Source organism: Lytechinus variegatus, chromosome 11 (assembly GCF_018143015.1).
Source record: "Lytechinus variegatus isolate NC3 chromosome 11, Lvar_3.0, whole genome shotgun sequence".
NCBI classification, from domain to species: Eukaryota; Metazoa; Echinodermata; class Echinoidea; order Temnopleuroida; family Toxopneustidae; genus Lytechinus; species Lytechinus variegatus.
The window spans coordinates 10,218,441-10,243,111 of NC_054750.1; the positions used below are offsets into that span (position 1 = coordinate 10,218,441).

The 24,671-nt window shown below is 36.2% G+C and overlaps 2 protein-coding genes across 3 annotated transcripts in view; one reads left to right on the forward strand and one right to left on the reverse strand.

Moving 5' to 3' along the window:
- LOC121424045 overlaps positions 1-659 on the reverse strand; it is an 83,316-nt gene extending 82,657 nt beyond the window's left edge. Inside the window, exon 1 of one of the 2 annotated variants that reach the window (XM_041619623.1) lies at positions 322-659. In XM_041619623.1, coding sequence (XP_041475557.1) covers positions 322-564 — 243 coding nt within the window. In that variant the 5' untranslated portion in view covers positions 565-659. The remainder of the gene's footprint in view (positions 1-321) is intronic. The other variant, XM_041619622.1, reaches the window with a different exon arrangement.
- Positions 660-735: 76 nt separating this feature from the next.
- LOC121424046 (histone deacetylase 3-like) overlaps positions 736-24,671 on the forward strand; it is a 40,375-nt gene continuing 16,439 nt past the window's right edge. Inside the window, exon 1 of the mRNA XM_041619624.1 lies at positions 736-874. Coding sequence (XP_041475558.1) covers positions 817-874 — 58 coding nt within the window. The 5' untranslated portion in view covers positions 736-816. The remainder of the gene's footprint in view (positions 875-24,671) is intronic.

Genomic DNA, 24,671 nt, shown 5'->3' on the forward strand with positions numbered 1-24,671 from the left:
CTTGTTCATTGAATGAGTGTAAGCGAGGTGTTTCTGAAATTTATGATAAAGAAGATTTGTTAGCTTGCTTTTAAATCAAATTTTATACAATTTCATGATATATCACATTATTTTATAAACAAATATTATGTTAATTTTAACAGACGAATAAAATATGTTTGCAGGTAATCTATTTATAAAATGTGTTTCATATGGCGCATCATAAAAGATGGGCGACACGAAAGACGGTCCTTGCAAAGACCCTTTCATGCAATCGGCCCCAGATCTGCACCCCCAACGTTCCGGCAGAAAATTCCTGTCGCTCCCGCTGTGGACACTTACCCCAGGCACGACGTCAATGCTTTTGTACTTGACACTCTCGAGGAGACGTCGGAATTCAACAATAACTGGAACACACGCTATTTCTTGTTTTGTCTTGCTATTTTCGGTGCATTTTTCCGTTGACAATAGATCACTTGTTGTACCCTCAGCTGATTTAGTAATTGCTGGTCTGTTTTCGCGTCGTTTACATGTGAAGTTTGCAGTGCTTAGTCGCACCGATATTGATCCCAAGGGCGCTGCCATCTTTATTTTCTAAACAGGCTCTACATTAATATTCATTTATTATTTAAAAGTCTGGTTCGTAAAACCTAAATAAAAATCCGTGATATGATTTTAAAATTACTTTAATTTTAAATATTTACGTTTAGATGGTAAATTTGCAAATTAATTGTCAAAGTTTCATTAATTTTTCCCACTTAATTCCTAGCAAGGACACAATTTAGTTGGAATGATTGAACTTCATTTGAGACTCCAATCGACTTCTATTATTCCACGATGTCGAGTAAAACAATAGCTTATTTCTACGATGCAGATGTCGGGAATTTTCACTATGGTAAGTCAAAAGTGGATGGATGTGTATGACCTGTATCAGGAGCTTTCATGTAGTTAAAAAGAAGTTTTATCTATCATAACACTGTTTTGGAGCTGGACGCGGCCGCGGCGAAGTCATCCCCCATCTCGCGCACTCTATTCAATCACGAAACAAAGAACTTGCAGTGGCAACAGGCAATGAATGATTTTGGGGGAGTGAACGTGTTGGAATGGATGGAAGGCCAGCCCAGGTCATGGCTAGGGGTCACGGCAGCTATTGCCAACATTTTTATTAAAAAGTTATCATGAGTCAAATGATAGATAGAGCAAACGAGCTTGCGCGATATTGGATTGGCAAGGTCTGGCCGGGGAGGGGGGGGGGGGGGGTGGAGGCAAGTTTTAAGTAACGAACAAATGAAAAAAGCCTAGGCCCTCGGCTCAAGACATCCCGGGGGGGCCACTTACATTGACGAGTGGATACCATGCGCGACCAAAAAAACACGTAAAAAGGATGTCTTTTTCACGATAGGGCACGTTACGTACGTAACGTGATAAGGGTGTCAAAAACACAAAAATAATGGAAAAAGGGTATCTATTTCGCGAGGAAAATTACTTGTTAAGGGTCGAATTTGCGGGGATGATAAAACAAAATTAAAATGTTTTATAAAGGATGTCCTTTTTGCCCCAAAACTTCGTGTTTAGAGTCCGATTTGCGTGAGGTGTAGAAGGTGGGGTCGTACTAAACCAAATAAGGTAAAGCCGACGACCGAAGGACCCGTAACAATAAAACATTCCTGTATGATGGGGTGTCCAAACTTCGCGCACTTTTCAAAAATATTCACCAGGCTTAATTTTGTCCACAAATTATTGATAATTTATACAAAACCAATTCAAGAAATAGTTACCACATTGACGGCAAGATCGTAAACTATAAAATCATGGACGAAAATGTAAAGTAGGTCACGGGGTTTCGCCGGTATAGCGATCTCAAAATTCTATTCCGATCGGCGAATGCGGGCTGTGCTGGAAACCGTTCAGAAAAAGTGTGACCTAACTTCGCGCACCAAAGCTTTTGTGGAGATTTAAACAAACACTCAAGCTCAAAAAGTGAAATATTTATATCAGATTGATGGCAAAATGCTATGGAATCGGTTAGTACCACATTTAACTCACATTTTTTATGATTTCTGCTTGTAAAATGGTGATATCGTGATGCTTGTTGCTTTCTTCAAAACGGGCGCTAACGGTGACAAATTTGCCGATCTTTTGCCAATATTTTCATGAATATTGGACTAATCCTAAAGAAACTTTCAGCGAAGGGTAATTTTAGGTCGCTTTTCACATTGATGATGTCAGATTTTAAGGATATTGGCTAGTTTTGGAGATAATGACCGTCCGCGAAGTTTGGACACGCGCGAAGTTTGGACTCACTGCCATACTTGTTTAGGGGTTCATTTCAGGGAATATTTGCCAAGAGTATCGTTTTGTTTCCAATACTTGTTAAGGGTAGGGTTTCACACGCCAATACTTGTTAAGGGGTGCATTTTCAGAATATGGAAATTACGTGTTTAGGGTGCTTTTTGAGACCCCATGGTCGCGCATGGTATCCACTCGTGAATGGAAGTGGCCCCCCCGGGCAAGACACACACAAACGAGGTTAGTATGCTGTACTTACCTCGCACAATGCATGAGTTTTGACATGTCATTGGACATTAAATTTGCCCTCTTCACACGAATTGGGGTGATAAACTTCCCAAAACTACACGACCTTTAAAAACAATAAAAATAATTATTCTTACTTTTCACAAAGTTTCACTCTTTTTCACGCTTCTATCAGTCTCAAATCGGTGATTTAGAGCCAGTAGGCAGTAACATTTTCCTCACATGTATTAATTTACTGCTGATTCCCACAGGAACAAGGTTATGATACAACCTAGACAGCTGGCAGCCGTCTGTTTCGAGGAGTTTTTTAACATTTTTATTTTTTATTTCTCCTCGTACACAGACGGCTCGCTATCGTGCAGCCACCATTAGGGGACTTGCAATGCAAAATCCTCTTCAATTTTTGTCTTTAATGAATAAAAAAATTGAAAATTATTGCGACCAAAATGCAAATTAATATTCCCTCTTGGCATTAATTGCCAAAAAACAGAGAAAAATCAAGTTAAAAGGAACAAAAACAGTGACTTACCTCGGCTGTCACGCAAATTCACTTCCCCGTTTTGTCCGATCTTAAGTACATAAACATATGGCCATTGAGTCCCCTGTACAGATCGCGCTAGAACTTCGGTCTCTGTATTTGGTGAGTGAAGCCAACGGAGTTCAGCTGAACAACCAACATAACAGAGATCGAAGCTTTTGGTCTAGATACAACCTTGTTCTCATCATCAACGGGACAGACGTATCCCATACTCCGTTACGGGTGTAGGATTGGAGCTGTGATTTTCCTTACAGTATTGCTCGGAATAAAGTTGACACATTACCGCGCTGTACCGCGTAAGTCGACGGGAGATCGGGTACCGCGCGATTACCACCAGCAAATTCCCATCGGCGGGAGTCTCCGCCAAGAGAAATTACGGCGGTAATTACCACGAGATTTTTTTAATAAAAATCTCGTGTATTACCGCGGTAATACCGCAGAAGGAGGGACGATCTTATGTTGATAATAAAATGTCACAATTTAGACAACTCACATGGTTCAAATTAGCCCTCCTGACTTGACGCGATGTCTCTCTCGAAATTACAATACAGCAACTTATTGCCGTAAGATGCCGTCTCGATCTCCTCGAAACCCAAACAAAAATGTCATGGCTTGATGTTTAGCTTTGCGCCAGTGCACAATTTTAATGCACGCTCGTGTCATCGCCCTCAAATTGTCATCTTTCTGAACTTCTTTGAACGAAAGTCGGGTCGAGATGAGATCATGTACTTTCTAGGATAAGTTGTAAATAGTTACAAGAAAAAGGGAGCACCCAATAACGGAGGGACAGAGTCGAGCAAGAGGAGAGAGCGACAGATACGAGAGACGGGGAATGATCAAGAGAGAGGGAGAGAGAGCATTAGATAATGGATAGAGAGGGCGTGGGGGCGGGGTGGTTAGATTGAGCAAGAGACACCGAGGCTGGAAAAAACAGACCTATCGTCTATTTCCTTTAATTTCTTACATTCCTTTATCGTCATTCTCTCACTTGTTCGCAACTATAATTATTTAATTTTAATATTTTCAGTGCATTATTGCCCAACAATCCTCCTGCCGTTATTATGATATAAGGAATGATAAACTACTTTGTTTCTCCCACCACTCGATCAAGTCACAAAAACACAGCACGTACAAGGCATATTAAATGATTGCACCACGAATTGATTACTCATGCTTAATTATAATCAGTGTTGTTTTTCCCTTGTTTCCTCATATTCTATTTTTATCGTTTTTTATGTTGATATATTTCCATTTGACCCATGTCTCACTCATTAAATTTTTACTGAATCAATATCTCAGGTCACTTCTCCCTCGATCCCTATCTTTTTTTCCTCCATTCTTTAATCCTTTTGACTTTTTTGGTGTAATATTGCAAAGCTCTATATTCAATATTATCCGACGTTCAAGCTGGTGTTAATGGATGAACAAAGATAAAATATTTTTAAGTGTCAATTTATTGTCACCGGATCGTCATAATATGCATATATCTTCTTAAAGTTTAATTAATCTTTCATTGTTTGAATGATAGTTTTCAGAATTGTTTTTATATTCTCTCCTCTCACTGATTCACGTCACCTCTGTCATTGTCTGCTGTCATCTCTCTTGCTCGCAGTGGCGTACCTCAGATTTTCCAGCAAGGGGGAGGGCAAATTCGTCCGCCCAAAAAAATTGACAAGCAACCAAAAAAAAAGTCTACAAGAACAAATGAAGGATTTCGTATCAGGAAAAATTTTGGCCAGCCAAAAAGTCTTCAACCACAAATAAAGGATTTCGTATCAGAAAAAAAATTTACAAGCAAAAAAAAATAAAATTCAAGACCAAAGTAGCAGGCCATCTGTGTGTCGCTCGTCAGGGGGGGGGCACTCTCTCCCATCTGACCCCCCCCCGCCGTAGGTACGCCAATGCTTGCTTATACCATGGTCACATTTGTTCCACGGCGGCCGTACGGCGAGTCGAAAACAGCCGTTTTATCCATTTTGATTCAAACCACCAATATGTAGTTGGACAAAAAAATGTTAAAACGGCTGTTTTCGACTCGCCGTACGGCCGCCGTGGAACAAATGTTACCATGGCATAATGGCTCGTGAGGTGCTGGTTTGCACAGCAAACCAGCCTGAAAGGTCGAGCGAAGCTTCTGCAGCCTCCGTAGACATAGTCTGCTATGCAGACTCGTTGAATCAGCTGAGGTACACACACTGCTGATGTGGGTCTACATTTTTAGACTAATGTTTGCTCGACTCACTTTTCCCTTGCCTTATCGTTCCTTAGATACATGTATTTAATTTGATATATAGATATTAGTTTGATTCGTATAATCACAATATTTATCTACCGTCTGTTACCAAGTATTGTTATCTTTGTCTTTTTTTGACTTAGATTTTGACTATATTTTCATGTATTATATGATGATTTATAGTTTTTATGTTTTCCTTTGGTCATTGATGAAAAACAATTTTATGCTGATCTTTTGTACCTGAATGTTCTAATAAACAAATAAAGGTGTATATTTGTCAATAAGTAAATATTTGGTCTTAACTAAGACCCAACGGTGGATCATATTATCCTGAAGGCACAAAGATGAACCACTGAAGTCAGACAATGAATTAAATTGTCCTGATTAACATCATGACAATTAACTGTAAGTATGAATGTCTTCAGTTAAGTTTTAGTGCCGGAATAAACATTTGCTTGTGCTTTGTGAAGGCTTGTTTGTGCTTATCCCTCACTCGGCGATATCTGCATTGCGACAACGACAGAGTAAGCCCGAGAGTAAGCATATATGGGTATACGATCAACGTTAGGCCTAATTTGGTAAAGTCTTTTGAAGAAGTGTACAAGGCTAGTACTAAGTAACTACATGTAGCTAGCTACAATCACTGTCAGTGTCACTACGTCAAACCACTAGTACGAGTTTAGCTAGCTACTGTACTACTAGTATACGGTACCGGTTACCGTACATTGTGAGCAGAGGCCGAGAAGACAGTGACAGTGCATAATATTCCGATTTTGTCTCTAAAATGGACGTCCATCATTAAAAAATACAATACCTGTATCATTTAACTGAAGAAAATGAGTTTAGGTTCAGTAACAATCACTGGGATAGCACAAAAGCACGAAATACTTTCTATTTGGTGATTTTGTTGTAACTTAGTTCGAGCAATCTGATTTTCTTTCGAGCTCGCTGGTATGGTACGGTATCTGCAAAAGCGCTAACGAGTACTCGCACGAGATGGGTTTTTCTCTTAATTATGGTATGATTTAGGAGTAGACTGAATAGATTATGCCTAATATCACTGAGAAATACGACAAAAAAAGTTCTAAGAGGCATAGCGAGAGCTTTTAATATAAAGGATGGGAACAATTACTAAGGAAAATGTTTCTGAAATTGAAAATCCCATTTGAAATCGAAACAAACTTCGAGATAAAAAAAAGTGAATTTGAGCTGTAGAGGAACGGGGGGGGGGGGGGGGGGTAGCACCCTCCCCCTCTCCATCGAGAACCATTAAAACATTTATTGTGGTAAAATAACGGACATACGTAAGTGACCTGACCCTTGGTTATATGCAGAATTTTTTTTCGGGGGGGGGGGGGGAGATGCATAAAATAAAAAAAAATTGAAGTGAGAAAAGCGACCGAGCTTGTCATTGCGTGTTTCCGTTCTGTTAAGAATGTTCAGACTTTTCGTGGCATATATTACCTTCATTTGGGAGTGAAACACATTTTTTTTTCAACTTGTAAGATTTTACTGAATAAGCATACCCCCCCCCGTTGAAAAAGTTGGATCCACCCCTAAACTTCAATAGTGATGCTGTGATTAAAATGATTGACGGAGCGAATGAGGGAAAACCAAGCAATAAAACAATGGAAACGAGTCAGGAAGTGGCAGTATACATAAATTAAATAAAGAAATATATCCAATGAAGTGACATTAAATTTCGCAGTACGTTTTTCATGAATGTGTAAGAATGAAAAAAATAAAATAAATCAATCAGCTAGAAATGTGGAAAGATAAACTTACCTTATTAATCTAATGCACAACATAGTTATAGTTTGAACATCGGGTATAGTCGAGGACGACCTGGCATCATCATGGGTGAGGGGTAGTTTGCAGGCACAGACCCTCATTGGAACAAGTGTGCCTCCACGCAAAGACTAGCACATACAAAACTTGCTGTTTCAATCCTGAGCGAGAGAGCCTTCAGTACACAAGGCATGAGTAGGCTGCACATTCAGACCCTTATTTCGAGTGAAGGGTTTGCCCAGCAGACTAGGTAAGGGGTGGGTTATTTCTATTTCTTCAATCATCAGTTCTTCTAATTTATCCATCATTTGATTTCATCAGTCAGTATCAACCTCTCTTGTAACCACACGTACACATACGCCTGCTATCTATATCTTAATTTCTCTTAATCTCTATTAAGACGATCCCTTTATTTTATTCCTCAATATCAATAGTTCCTGTCCTCTTCTATCGCTCTTAATTTTTGTTGAATATCTTGTCTATCCCCTATTTTATTCACTATCAATTATGATACTTCCAAAAGAACGGCACGATACCAAATTGAAGACAAAAATAAAGAATAGAACATAACATTTTAATAAACGAACATGTTCCGAGGTGTCGCACCTCATCCTCAGCCTGAAAATTATTAACAGAGTCATTGCTATTTATACTGTTAGGATGTCAATTATAAATTTCAAGAATGTAGTTACACAGGATTATAAGGTGTGAATTCAATTGTTCAATGGAATGCAGTAAAAAAAATACAAATTCTATGGATTCATCAGATAGGGGTGGGTTAAATTAAATGGATAACATTATTTGGAAATTGCACACCTGTTGGTTTAGTTGAGGTTGTTTCCATTTGATGAAAAGTCCTTCTTTTTTTTTAGTTGAAAATCTGTTTGAGCAGTATCGAGAATTTTGAAACAATGGGTATTGCATTCTAACTAGCATTGGGGTGACGATTGCAAGTGTCTCCAGACATGGTAGACAGTGACTGTGTGTAACTACATGTACATTCTTGAAATTTATACTTGACATCCTAACTGTATAAATACCAATGACTGTTAATAATTTTCAGGCTGAGGACGAGGTGCGACACCTCGAAACATGTATGTCCTATTCTTTATTTGTGTCTTCACTATCAATTGTTATTGTCTTGTATTCGTCTACCGTTCTTGTTCTATCTCTTTCAAGCATATAGGCCTATACCCTTAAGTATTTTATTTATTCAGATCATTCTTTCCTCTCTGATCTCGCCTTTTCTTCTCTTTAACTTCAATCGTTTCCATCAGTCACACATATATAATATGACGGTACAAGACTCTTACATTGTTTTGTTTCTTCAGCATCAATAAGATCAGGAATGATGTCCTCGTACATGTATATTAATTCCTCTTGAAACGTGGTTAAATTGAACAACCCTAGCTGTATGTGAACTTAACTGGGGTCAATTAATTACACCGTCTCGCGCATTTTGTGGACAATGAATAGAGGTGTGAAGATTATAGAACAGCTAACAATGAGAAGGCTGTAAGTTACACAATGATCTTTTGTGTAACTGTTTGAATAGAACATGTATTAAGCCAATTAAGTCAATCCCGTTATTTTATTCCTCTATATCAATAGGTCCTGTCCTCTTCAATCGCTCTTAATTTTTGTTGAATATCTTGTCTATCCCCTATTTTATTCACTATTAATTATGATACTTCCAAAAGAACGGCACAATACCAAATTGAAGACAAAAATAAAGAATAGAACATAACATTTTAATAAACGGAACATAGTCATTGCTATTTATACAGTTAGGATGTCAAGTATGTAGTTACACAGGATTACAAGGTGTGAATTCAATTGTTAAATGGAATGCAGTAAAAAAAATACAAATTCTATGGATTCATCAGATAGGGGTGGGTTAAATTAAATGGATAACATTATTTGGAAATTGCACACCTGTTGGTTTAGTTGAGGTTGTTTCCATTTGATGAAAAGTCCTTCTTTTATTTTTAGTTGAAAATCTGTTTGAGCAGTATCGAGAATTTTGAAACAATGGGTATTGCATTCTAACTAGCATTGGGGTGACGATTGCAAGTGTCTCCAGACATGGTAGACAGTGACTGTGTGTAACTACATGTACATTCTTGAAATTTATACTTGACATCCTAACTGTATAAATACCAATGACTGTTAATAATTTTCAGGCTGAGGACGAGGTGCGACACCTCGAAACATGTATGTTCTATTCTTTATTTTTGTCTTCACTATCAATTGTTATTGTCTTTGTATTCGTCTACCGTTCTTGTTCAATCTCTTTCAAGCCTATAGGCTTGTACCTTTAAATTCAAGTATTTTATTTATTCAGATCATTCTTTCCTTTCTGATCTCGCCTTTTCTTCTGTTTAACTTCAATCGTTTCCATCAGACACACATATAAACCCCTCAAAAAAAGTTTTGCAACTCGTTTTGGGGGTGATATCTTTTTGGTTAATGAAGTATAAAAGATGAAACTGGTATCTTTGGAAAGCTGAATTATTCTTCTTTACAATGACATGCCATTTGCTGTGATTATGTAATCATGGAATATGCAGTCACCCTGAACATCGAGAAAAGTCAGAAGTGAAATGTTGCAAAATGCATTGATTTCCAACAAGAGTCTCCATTTCTATAGAATTTCCACCATGCAGGTGACAGTGAATGCACTCGGTCCATCCTCGAAACAATTGGAAATTCGCTATTGCAAACGACGCATTTTGCAACATTTCATGTCTAACATTGCTGCGTATTATCATGTCTGTGTATTTCATGATAACACTAGCATGACAAATGACACATGATTGTAAAGAAGAATAATCATGCTTTCTAAAGATATCACTTTTACACATGATGATGGCACATTAAGAAATTTATTAGCACTAAAATTTGCAGTATGAGTTGCAGAACTCAAACATGACATGGCAACGAATTTTGCAACATTTCATTTTTTACATTGCTGCATATTAATATCATGTCTGTGTATTTCATGATAACTCTGGCATTACAAATGACACATGATCGTAAAGAGGAATAATCATACTTTCCAATGATACCACTTTTACATATGATGATGGCACACTAAGAAATTTATTAGCACTCAAACTTGAGCTGCGGAACTTTTTTGAGGGGTTTATAATATGACGGTACAAGACTCTTACATTGTTTTATTTCTTCAGTATCAATCTTCCCTATCGAACGTGTACATTATTTATATAGACAGATAAGATCAGGAATGATGTCCTCGTACATGTATATTAATTACTCTTGAAACGTGGTTGAATTGAACAACCCTAGCTGTATGTGAACTTAACTGGGGTCAATTAATTACACCGTCTCGCGCTTTTTGTGGACAATGAATAGAGGTGTGAAGATTATAGAACAGCAAACAATGAGAAGGCTGTAAGTTACACATCTGATCTTTTGTGTAACTGTTTGAAAAGAACATGTATTAAGACAGTCCATGAATACCCACCCCCAAATTGTCCAATATAGTTGGCATTTTGGGGCCCGGAGTGTTGATGAGGGTGACGATGATGGTCATGAGGATGATATTGAAAATCTATCATATATTTTGGATAAAAATCACCTGTTGTCGATAAAAAGAGAAACAATTGCAATAATTCCTGGTTGTCTGTTCTATATAGACGAACAATACACAGGGCAACATTAAAATGAATATACATAAACATATTAGCAAGAGATAATTGATATGCACATGGATTAAAACGAGTCAATTCATAAAAAGATACCATTGCAACATTTTATTAATATTACTGAAATACATTTATAGGGAATTATGTTTTAAATGTTTTTTTTACGTTACAGCTATAACGTAAGTGAAATGTTTTATAGTAATGAGAAAACCATTTTTATATGATTTTAACATTTCCCATAAACATTTTTATGATATTTTGTCAATGTTTTGTGCCACGGAAAATGGAGTATATTGGTAAAGCAAGAAAACTGGAAGGTAGTGACTTAATTGACCTCAAAAGGAATAGAATTCCCGGATCATATACACACCAATAATATAAGCCTCGGGTAAGTTGAACTGGAGTTATCATGTTGAGAAGGAAAAGTTAACGAATGGACGGACAGACGGACACCGAGTGTGTCCTTCATACGGGCGGGCGTAAAAAGACGATATAGCCTACAGGGGCAGGCTGTTGCTGGAATGATGAACGGGGAGAAAGGGAACAGAGTAACACTAACAGGCATATAAAATATTTAAGGAAGATGCAAGGGGGGGGGGGACTGAATAAGATTTTTCAGAAACTGCTGATGCTAGGCATTTAAAGCAGGGCCACTTGCGGGTTTTCTTTTTCGGGAAGGGGGGTTCAAGATGGCCGATCGAAGAGAAAAGAGGGAGAAGTAGGAGGAAGAAGACGACGGCGAGGAGAAGGAATGAAGGATAAAGAAGATAAGGATACAAGAGAAGCAACGGATGATATGTTGAATGAACGAATGAAGGTGATAAAGGTAAAGAAAGAAGAAGAACAGGAAGAAAACAAAGTGAAAGACATAAGAATTGAATGAGAATAAATAATATACGAATGATGATATTGAAAAGTAATCTTTTTGGGGTATAAAATCATGTGTTATCGATAGCGATAAAATGAAATATGATGGGAAGTGAATAATCTTTGAATAAAAGACGTAACCGATAAACGTACAGAATTTTACAGAAAATGATGGAAATCAAATTTACTAGTTCTTCGAATAAACAACTAATTAAAACACAGAACTGATGAACAGGAAAATGGAAAGCAAATATACTCGTCCTCTGAACGTCGGAATGATGGAAAGTGAATCTACTTGTTCTTGGAATGAACGATGTAACAGATAAAATAAAAATACAGAATCGTTGAATAGAAAAATGAGGGAAAGCGTTTTTTTTTTCTTTAAATAAAAGACGTAACTGATGAAACAATGAAAAGAATTGATGGAACTAAAAAATGATATGAAGGTAATCAACTCGTTCTTGCAGTGAACGATGCAATTAAACTATACAGAATTGAACAGAAAAATGATTGAAAGCGAATGTTCTTTGAATAAAAGACGCAAGTGATTGAATGAAAAAAAACACAGAATAAATGAACAGAAAATGATTGAAATCGAATCTTCTTTGAATAAAAGTCGTCAGTAATGGAAAAACACAAAAATATTGATGAACAGAAAATGATAGTTAGCAAATTTAGTAATCTCTGTTCCATTCTGAGTAGATCTCGTATCTCATAGGTTGTTTTGTTTATTTAAATGTATGATTATTTTGACTTAATTCTAAATCTCTATTTCATAACTTCATAATAAAACTCAAATCTGAATTAAACTCGTCCTTTGAATTGACTTTGTAACGATTACATGAAAAAAAAGTCAATCAATGAACAGAAAAATAATGGTAATCTAATCGTCCTTTAAATGAACGACGTAACAGAAAAATACAAATACAGAATTCATGAACAGAAAAATGATGGAAAGCGAATCTACTTTGAATAAAAACGTAAGTGATGAAATTAAAAACAAAAAACACAGAATTGATAAACAGAATATGATGGTTAGCAAATCTACTCGTCCTTTAAATAAACGACGTATTACTGATTAAAAATAAAAAAAAACAATGAACAGAAAACGATGAGCATAGGCGGCGGGGGGACAGATCCCCCTAAATTTGAGGTGGGAGGATGGTTCCCCTCTAAAATTTTAGTTGATAACCTTTTTTTTTCTTGTCAAATTTTTTAACTGTGTCCATCACAAGATTTCAGGTGGACCCCTCCTATTTTTGTTGGCTTCCGCCGCCTATGATGGGAAGCGAATCTTCTTCTTTGAATGATGAATAGAAAAATGATGAAAATATTCGTTCTTTGAATGAAATACGTACCTGATTAAAATTACAGAATTGAAGAACAGGAGATAAAAATAAAAGACATAAATTATTATCTCCCCCTTTGAAACGGAAGACGTCATTGATAACATATACACTGAAAAATAAACCTTTAGCTAGCTTCATAAATAAACAGTGGAAAGGGAATCTACTCGTCCTTTAAGCCAAAGATGTCACAATAACTGGGTCACTCGGTCAGGAACTGGGCACATGGATCTTTAGCGGGAATTTTTCTGATGCGCGCGCTCGAGGCAGTTTTTCAACCTACTGTCTATCGGGTTGATATTTTGAAGTGCAAATGACTGGATGGTAGATTAAAAGAGAATTGAACAAAGTGGGTTTAGCCATAATGTTGTTAGCCCATCTGATAAATAGACCAAGTGACAATAGAACATCCGTCAGTAAACTGACGGGATCGCATCGGGATCGCTTGAGATTGCGTCTTGTTTTTACCAAAAAGTGTCTAGTGTTGAGGCGAAAAGTACATGGACAAATGGTGATCAGATCTGACTAAAATCTCGTGTTTGACGTGATAATTGGGCCTCTCTTCAGCCAGCGGCCTGCGGGAATTACCGCGGGAATTTCACACGTGAAATTGGCTGGCGGTAATTTTTTGGTTCACGCCTGTCTCGCGGTAGGTGCGTGACCCCTCGGGAGGGTGTCAACTTTATTCCGAGCAATACTGTATTTCTTTTTCTGTCATCTCCATCCTGCTTGCATACTAGTAGGCCTATATAGCATATTTTTAGCAATAGCCCTGGTTTTAATTTGTGAGACACACCTACTTGACTTTAAATCCTAGTATCCTTATAAAAAAAGAAGAAATGATAAAAAAAAAACATAGAAAAGAAAAAGAAAAAAGAAAGGAAAAAGAAATAAATATTTGAATTTTACTTTTTTCCATTTTAAGAAAACAAACGTTAATAATATGATATATACTATGGCGAAAATAGTCAAATTGACTGGTTGCCAAATAAAAATAAAAAACCCCCCCCTCTCAGTTGCATCTCTATGTGTGGCAAAAATAAGGTTGACAATGTTTGGATTATTTTCTCTTTTTCTTAAATTTTGGATAAATGCTTGATTTTTTTTACTCTGTCAGTTTCCATTACAGCTTTTCATTATGTAACTTGGCTTTTAAGTAAATTTTATTCTTTGAATTACTTTTTCTTTATTAAAAATAGAGCTTGAAAAATTGAAATTTTCTTGCCATATTACTTTCCACCAATAGAGGGCGTAAATAAAATATGCCCAAAATTCAAGTTTTTGAGTGCTCTGGTCAACACAAAAAATATTCTAAGCTACTAATGAAAATTGAATTGCAACTGTATGGAAATTAATAATTTGGGTCACAAAAGTGATATTTTAATGATTTTTTAAAGTGTTTGCTCAATACAGCATTGGCATGCCAACCTACCTGTAGATTCTCCACAGCAGGGCTCTCGCAAAGTAAGGAATTACGCGTGGCGCATTTTTCAGAATTGATATTTTCCAACACCCAAATTTAGCGTCGGGCCGCGCCGTTGCGCGCGCGTGCGCATTACGTGCGCCCACGATACACGCGCGCACGTGCGCGCTGCTTAAACGGACGATCGGGAACATTTTAAAATTGATTTGAGGTGCTAATTAACAAAAAAAATACATGTACTCTATATACCCTCCGATATGAACTCCCGTTCTCCAAAAAGAACGGAGGAAAGGAAAATAAACAGAATACAAATAAGAAGTCCTAAATATCTCAGATAACTAAACGGACAACCAGGAACATTTTAAAATTGTTCTGAGGTGCTAACAAGTAAAAATATAGTTTATATACCTTCCGTTATGAACTCTCGTACTCCAAAAAGGAACGGCAGAAAGGAAAATAAAACAGAATAAGAATAAGAAGTATGAAATATCTCAGATTACTAAACAGACAACCAGGAACGTTTTAAAATTGTTCTGAGATGCTAAGAAGTAAAAATATATTTTATATACCTTTCGTTATGAACTCCCGTCCTCCAAAAGGAGCGGTGGTAAGAAAAATAAAACAGAATAGAAATAGAAGTCCTAAATATCTCAGATTACTTAACGGATAATCAGGAACGTTTTAAAATTGATTTGATGTTCTAACAAGTAAAAATATATTTTATATACCTTTCGTTATGAAACCCGTTCTCCCAAAAAGAAATATAAATGACATATTATTTAGACAATGGTGGAAAGGAAAATTAAACAGAACAGAAGTCGTAAATATCTCAGATTACTAACCAGACAACCAGGAACGTTTTAAATTGTTCTTAGGTGCTCAAAAGTAAGAGTATATTTTATATACCTTCCGTTATGAACTCCCATCCCCCGAAAGGAACGGTGGAAAGGAAAATTAAACAGAACAGAAGTCGTAAATAAGCCTGAGTCATATCGATTATTTTGAAAACCGGTGTTCGACAGCTTTAATTCGATCGAACATCGATGCATCGAATATTGAAGGCGGGAAAAAATTTGCTCCGGCCATCGCGTCGATGCGCTATGCATGCACTACGCACTGACGGTATGCGCTGGCGTTAGCCGGGTGAGCGTTGCACAAGCAGATGACAGAGCAAAGTTCGTTTGTATTTTCCATGACCACAAAACACACAAAAAAAAAGGCCGGGGACCAATGCAGAATTCTTCCCAAAATATCTTCAACAATGATATTTGCAGATGACAACATATAAGTTTAAAGTGAAACAATAATAAAGACATGAATCACGCAGAGTCGATCCGAATGATTTTCGGTCAACTAGCATTCGCAGTCCAGACTCGCATTCACCAGCCCCGTCCGCAGCCCCGTACACTCACTCTCCCGAAACGACAGGCGTGCTTGTCAGCGCCAGCAAACAAGTGCAACCAACGGAGAGCGCTATAACTTGCCTGAGATTGTTTAGTTGGCTCCAAAATGAGTTCCAAATAAATTTATGCGAATAAATACGTAATTTTCTCTGGATGGTCATTTGAATTGCTATTCAATGCTGATATAACGATTGTGAGGAAAGATTGTGGAATATGAGTTATGACGATGTTCGAGAATTAATCCTGATGATGACAATCCATTTTTTTTGTTGACACAATAATATTGAGCATGCGATCGAAATAAATACGAATGTTTCGAATCGAGCCCTAAATTCATATAAATTATTACGATTTAACAAGATTTTATGGTCATACTAAGAATATTGACGATGTCAGCAAAGTATGTTATGTTCATATGGAAGAATTAATACTGGCATTATTTCTTTTGTTATTCCATCTCTGGACGTCTTCTCCGAGCTCCGAGAAAAGAAGCACAATGCGCATGCGTGTTCGATGACGTATGACATATTTTCCATTCATGAAATCAGAGCCCAAAGTTGGGCACAAACTAGCTTCAAATTGATGGGAAAAAAATATCAAACGCAATTTTCTCTGTTTTGTCATGTAAAATGTTATTATATGGTTATATTACGATCTTGAAAAGAGTTTTTGAATGTAGGCAATGTTCGAGATGTGATAATTATTTTTTTTAGACAAGTGCACTCTCTTGACTCAAGTCGATCGTCATGAGATGTCCACCATTGAAAATTGAAACGAAATACAAACGTTTCACATCAAGCTCTAAATTCATATTAATGATTATCATATGCAAATTATTGTTAAATATTACGATTAAATAATGTTCTGTGGTCATGATATTAATATTGTTCATGAAAGCAAGATTTATTTTACGTTGATCGCGTCAATCTCCGGCCATTTTCTGGTTTGATTAAAGAACAGTACTGCGCATGCACGATCGATGGCCATGACTTCCATTCATGAATTCATCGTGCATAAATTATCTCAGCACGAGCAGACGAGTAAGACTCGAAGTATGATCGAAATAAACTTCAAATTAATGGTGAATAGGCATCATAATTACACAATCGGTTTCATTTGGGGGGCAATAGAAATCAAGTAAGTAGTAGTCAAGTTGGACATTACTGATATTTTGATGATTGATTGTGTGATCCAAACGAATCGGCCGGCCGACGTATTTTTTTTTTTTTCGATGCACCGATTTTGCAAAATCTGCACCGGTGTTCGATGACATCGATCGAACACCGATTTTAAAATCGATTCGACTCAGGCTTAGTCGTAAATATCTCAGATTACTAACCGGACAACCAGGAACGTTTTAAATTGTTCTTAGGTGCTCAAAAGTAAGAGTATATTTTATATACCTTCCGTTATGAACTCCCATCCTCCAAAAGGAACGGCGGAAAGGAAAATAAAACAGAAGTCCTAAATATCTCAGATTACTAACCAGACAACCAGGAACGTTTTAAATTGTTCTTAGGTGCTCAAAAGTAAGAGTATATTTTATATACCTTCCGTTATGAACTCCCATCCTCCGAAAGGAACGGTGGAAAGGAAAATTAAACAGAACAGAAGTCGTAAATAAGCCTGAGTCATATCGATTATTTTGAAAACCGGTGTTCGACAGCTTTAATTAGATCGAACATCGATGCATCGAATATTGAAGGCGGGAAAAAATTTGCTCCGGCCATCGCGTCGATGCGCTATGCATGCACTACGCACTGACGGTATGCGCTGGCGTTAGCCGGGTGAGCGTTGCACAAGCAGATGACAGAGCAAAGTTTGTTTGTATTTTCCATGACCACAAAACACACCAAAAAAAAGGCCGGGGACCAATGCAGAATTCTTCCCAAAATATCTTCAACAATGATATTTGCAGATGACAACATATAAGTTTAAAGTGAAACAATAATAAAGACATGAATCACGCAGAGTCGATCCGAATGATTTTCGGTCAACTAGCATTCGCAGTCCAGACTCGCATTCACCAGCCCCGTCCGCAGCCCCGTACACTCACTCTCCCGAAACGACAGGCGTGCTTGTCAGCGCCAGCAAACAAGTGCAACCAACGGAGAGCGCTATAACTTGCCTGAGATTGTGTAGTTGGCTCCAAAATGAGTTCCAAATAAATTTATGCGAATAAATACGTAATTTTCTCTGGATGGTCATTTGAATTGCTATTCAATGCTGATATAACGATTGTGAGGAAAGATTGTGGAATATGAGTTATGACGATGTTTGAGAATTAATCCTGATGATGACAATTCATTTTTTTTGTTGACACAATAATATTGAGCATGCGATCGAAATAAATACGAATGTTTCGAATCGAGCCCTAAATTCATATAAATTATTACGATTTAACAAGATTTTATGGTCATACTAAGAATATTGACGATGTCAGCAAAGTATGTTATGTTCATATGGAAGAATTAATACTGGCATTATTTCTTTTGTTATTCCATCTCTGGACGTCTTCTCCGAGCTCCGAGAAAAGAAGCACAATGCGCATGCGTGTTCGATGACGTATGACATATTTTCCATTCATGAAATCAGAGCCCAAAGTTGGGCACAAACTAGCTTCAAATTGATGGGAAAAAAATATCAAACGCAATTTTCTCTGTTTTGTCATGTAAAATGTTATTATATGGTTATATTACGATCTTGAAAAGAGTTTTTGAATGTAGGCAATGTTCGAGAATCAATCCTGATGTGATAATTATTTTTTTTAGACAAGTGCACTCTCTCGACTCAAGTCGATCGTCATGAGATGTCCGCCATTGAAAATTGAAACGAAATACAAACGTTTCACATCAAGCTCTAAATTCATATTAATGATTATCATATGCAAATTATTGTTAAATATTACGATTAAATAATGTTCTGTGGTCATGATATTAATATTGTTCATGAAAGCAAGATTTATTTTACGTTGATCGCGTCAATCTCCGGCCATTTTCTGGTTTGATTAAAGAACAGTACTGCGCATGCACGATCGATGGCCATGACTTCCATTCATGAATTCATCGTGCATAAATTATCTCAGCACGAGCAGACGAGTAAGACTCGAAGTATGATCGAAATAAACTTCAAATTAATGGTGAATAGGCATCATAATTACACAATCGGTTTCATTTGGGGGGCAATAGAAATCAAGTAAGTAGTAGTCAAGTTGGACATTACTGATATTTTGATGATTGATTGTGTGATCCAAACGAATCGGCCGGCCGACGTATTTTTTTTTTTTTTCGATGCACCGATTTTGCAAAATCTGCACCGGTGTTCGATGACATCGATCGAACACCGATTTTAAAATCGATTCGACTCAGGCTTAGTCGTAAATATCTCAGATTACTAACCGGACAACCAGGAACGTTTTAAATTGTTCTTAGGTGCTCAAAAGTAAGAGTATATTTTATATACCTTCCGTTATGAACTCCCATCCTCCAAAAGGAACGGCGGAAAGGAAAATAAAACAGAAGTCCTAAATATCTCAGATTACTAACCAGACAACCAGGAACGTTTTAAATTGTTCTTAGGTGCTCAGAAGTAAGAGTATATTTTATATACCTTCCGTTATGAACTCCCGTCCTCCAAAAGGAACGACGGAAAGGACTTCCTAAATATCTCAGATTACTAAACGGACAATCAGGAACGTTTTAAAATTGTTTTGAGGTGCTAAGAAGTAAAAATATATTTTATATACCTTTCGTTATGAAATCCTGTTCTCCAAAAGGAACGGCGGAATGGAAAATAAAACAGAATAGAAATAAGAAGTCCTAAATATCTCAGATAACTAAACGGACAACCAGGAACATTTTAAAATTGTTCTGAGGTGCTAACAAGTAAAAATATAGTTTATATACCTTCCGTTATGAACTCTCGCACGTGCGCGCTGCTTAAACGGACGATCGGGAACATTTTAAAATTGATTTGAGGTGCTAATTAACAAAAAAAATACATGTACTCTATATACCCTCCGATATGAACTCCCGTTCTCCAAAAAGAACGGAGGAAAGGAAAATAAACAGAATACAAATAAGAAGTCCTAAATATCTCAGATAACTAAACGGACAACCAGGAACGTTTTAAAATTGTTCTGAGATGCTAAGAAGTAAAAATATATTTTATATACCTTCCGTTATGAACTCCCGTCCTCCAAAAGGAGCGGTGGTAAGAAAAATAAAACAGAATAGAAATAGAAGTCCTAAATATCTCAGATTACTTAACGGATAATCAGGAACGTTTTAAAATTGATTTGATGTTCTAACAAGTAAAAATATATTTTATATACCTTTCGTTATGAAACCCGTTCTCCCAAAAAGAAATATAAATGACATAATATTATTTAGACAATGGTGGAAAGGAAAATTAAACAGAACAGAAGTCGTAAATATCTCAGATTACTAACCAGACAACCAGGAACGTTTTAAATTGTTCTTAGGTGCTCAAAAGTAAGAGTATATTTTATATACCTTCCGTTATGAACTCCCATCCTCCGAAAGGAACGGTGGAAAGGAAAATTAAACAGAACAGAAGTCGTAAATATCTCAGATTACTAACCAGACAACCAGGAACGTTTTAAATTGTTCTTAGGTGCTCAGAAGTAAGAGTATATTTTATATACCTTCCGTTATGAACTCCCGTCCTCCAAAAGGAACGACGGAAAGGACTTCCTAAATATCTCAGATTACTAAACGGACAATCAGGAACGTTTTAAAATTGTTTTGAGGTGCTAAGAAGTAAAAATATATTTTATATACCTTTCGTTATGAAATCCTGTTCTCCAAAAGGAACGGCGGAATGGAAAATAAAACAGAATAGAAATAAGAAGTCCTAAATATCTCAGATAACTAAACGGACAACCAGGAACATTTTAAAATTGTTCTGAGGTGCTAACAAGTAAAAATATAGTTTATATACCTTCCGTTATGAACTCTCGCACGTGCGCGCTGCTTAAACGGACAATCAGGAACATTTTAAAATTGTTCTGAGGTGCTAACAAGTAAAAATATAGTTTATATACCTTCCGTTATGAACTCTCGTACTCCAAAAAGGAACGGCGGAAAGGAAAATAAAACAGAATAAGAATAAGAAGTCTGAAATATCTCAGATTACTAAACAGACAACCAGGAACGTTTTAAAATTGTTCTGAGATGCTAAGAAGTAAAAATATATTTTATATACCTTCCGTTATGAACTCCCGTCCTCCAAAAGGAGCGGTGGTAAGAAAAATAAAACAGAATAGAAATAGAAGTCCTAAATATCTCAGATTACTTAACGGATAATCAGGAACGTTTTAAAATTGATTTGATGTTCTAACAAGTAAAAATATATTTTATATACCTTTCGTTATGAAACCCGTTCTCCCAAAAAGAAATATAAATGACATATTATTTAGACAATGGTGGAAAGGAAAATTAAACAGAACAGAAGTCGTAAATATCTCAGATTACTAACCAGACAACCAGGAACGTTTTAAATTGTTCTTAGGTGCTCAAAAGTAAGAGTATATTTTATATACCTTCCGTTATGAACTCCCGTCCTCCAAAAGGAGCGGTGGTAAGAAAAATAAAACAGAATAGAAATAGAAGTCCTAAATATCTCAGATTACTTAACGGATAATCAGGAACGTTTTAAAATTGATTTGATGTTCTAACAAGTAAAAATATATTTTATATACCTTTCGTTATGAAACCCGTTCTCCCAAAAAGAAATATAAATGACATATTATTTAGACAATGGTGGAAAGGAAAATTAAACAGAACAGAAGTCGTAAATATCTCAGATTACTAACCAGACAACCAGGAACGTTTTAAATTGTTCTTAGGTGCTCAAAAGTAAGAGTATATTTTATATACCTTCCGTTATGAACTCCCATCCTCCGAAAGGAACGGTGGAAAGGAAAATTAAACAGAAGTCCTAAATATCTCAGATTACTAACCGGACAACCAGGAACGTTTTAAATTGTTCTTAGGTGCTCAAAAGTAAGAGTATATTTTATATACCTTCCGTTATGAACTCCCATCCTCCAAAAGGAACGGCGGAAAGGAAAATAAAACAGAAGTCCTAAATATCTCAGATTACTAGACGGACAATCAGGAATGTTTTAAAATTGTTTTGAGGTGCTAAGAAGTAAAAATATATTTTATATACCTTCCGTTATGAACTCCCGTCCTCCAAAAGGAACGACGGAAAGGACTTCCTAAATATCTCAGATTACTAAACGGACAATCAGGAACGTTTTAAAATTGTTTTGAGGTGCTAAGAAGTAAAAATATATTTTATATACCTTTTGTTATGAAATCCCGTTCTCCAAAAGGAACGGCGGAATGGAAAATAAAACAGAATAGAAATAAGAAGTCCTAAATATCTCAGACTACTAGTACTAAACGGACAATCAGGAACGTTTTAAAATTGATTTGAGATGCTAACAAGTAAAAATATATTTTATATACCTTTCGTTATGAATCCCGTTCTCCAAAAAGAAATATAAATGGCATAATATTATTTAGACAATGGTGGAAAGGGAAATAAAACAGAATAGAAGTCGTAAATATCTCAGATATACGGACAATCAGGAACATTTTGAAATTGTTTTGAGACCTGTGCTAACAAGTAAAAATATATTTTATATACATTTCGTTATGAAATCCCGTTCTCGAACAGAAGTCACAAACATCTCAGAATAACGATCGATTTAGAATGTTTTAGAATTGTTTTTGTGTATTAATGGCTTAGAATTAGTTTTATATACATTTTGTTATGATCTCCCTTTCTTCTCTGGTTTGGCTCTCGTACAAATGATTAGCCTCAGTGTTTTGACTATAGGTCAGATAAGGACAGCTTGTCCCCCAGGATTTTCGTAGGTTACATTTTATTTACAGTCGATCAAGTTATCTTAACAAGTGGATCCCCAGGCTCGATGTGGCGAGTACAATGTAAGTTACAAGGGTCATAAAACTTTTTAAAAAATTCTTCTGACCATTGAGTGACATCACATGTGTGCGCTGTAATTGGTGTGTGGATTGTGTGAGCAGTTGGTCAACTTGATCTGCTGTATTGGTTGATAACACGCCCCCTGTTACACCCACAAATGTAATAATCGCCCACAAATGTAATAACACTTTACCCACAAATGTAATAACGCCCACAAATGTAATAACACTTTACCCACAAATGTAATAATTTTTGATCGCCCACAAATGTAATAACACTTTACCCACAAATGTAATAACGCCCACAAATGTAATAACACTTTACCCACAAATGTAATAATGACTTTACCTACAAAATTTGTAGGTAAATTAGGATATTAGTTTAGAACGAATTCGCCAAAAATCACTTCAAATTTATCACATTTAATGTGATAAATTTGAAGTGATTTTTGGCGAATTCGTTCTAAACTAATATCCTATAGTAATGCGTTCATATAGCACAAAAGTTCAAAGTCTTTTTTCCAGACCCGGTTAATGAAATATTACAATACAAGTCCAAGTCTTTTTCCAGACCAGGTTTTTCAAAATTATAATATACGTCCAAAGTCTTTTTACCAGACCCGGTTGTTTCAAAATTATAATATACGTCCAAAGTCTTTTTTCCAGACCCGGTTAATTCAAAAATTATAATGCAAGTCCAAAGTCTTTTTTTCAGACCCGGTCGTTTCAAAAGTTATGATATACGTCGGTGAGGGGTAAAGACAACACTCTAAGCCCAAGCATTTTAAGTGGGTTTAATTTTGAAGATTGGTCTCATCTGTCATTTTTTTTCAATATTTCTTTATCTTTTAAATAACCGGGTCCAGACGAAAGACTAAGCATAATACTCGTGTTATTCCACAAGAATAAGAATATGAGTCTTTTGTTTTTAGGATTGTTTAAATCATTTTTAAATCACCGGGTCTGGAATAAAGACAACGCTCTAAACGTGTGCTTTTCTACATGCATGGTCTTAATTTGGAGGATTGTTGGTTCTTAGATTCGTTGTTGGGGGTTGAGTTTTATTGATTTTTTATTCCTGAAATAATTGTGTCTGGAGGAAAGTCGATCTTCGACAATCGGTCTTCATGTTGTTCCACAGTAATTAGATTATTGGGTATTCGTTTTAGAATATTTGTAAAAACTATTTTATTTTTCAAATAGTAACCAAGTCTGGAGAAAGGATGTCTGCTTTACCCACGCGTTATTACAATGTTTTGTAGGGGTAGTAGTATTATTTAAAAAAAGACATATTTTTACTGGGTGAAACTTTGGAAATTTGGTCTTAGATTCGAAGTTTTTCAGTTACTTTTTTTAATAGCCGGGTCTGGAGGAAAGAGTACGTTTAAAAACTCGTGTTATTCCACGAGAATAAGAATAAGAATAAGGTCTTATGTTAGAAGATTTTTTTTTCATAACTGTTTTAGGTCTGGAATAAAGACAACACTCTAAACCTCTTTTAAAACAGGTTCTTATGTTGAAGGTTTGTTTGGTCTTAAACTTTGATTTTTTAAATTCTTACTATTAGCGTTTTTTTTTTGAAAGAAAAAATGGTCGGGCTGAAAGACTACGCTATATATCCAGCATTGATAAGATTATGGGGTCTTTATACTGTTTTTAAACTGTTATTCATAATGTTTAAATAACAGGTAACCGGGTCTGGAGAAAAGACTACGCTTGATTCTCAATTTACTCTTAGTGCATATATTCACAATATCCGTATAAGTTGAAACAACAACAAAGACATTAATTCCACCAGTTTAATTAACTGGGTCTGGAGAAAAGACTAAGCTCGATTCCCATTTTTTCCACAGGAATATCATTATCGTATCTTAGTTTGGACTGGACTTATATTATAAATTTTGAAATAACTGG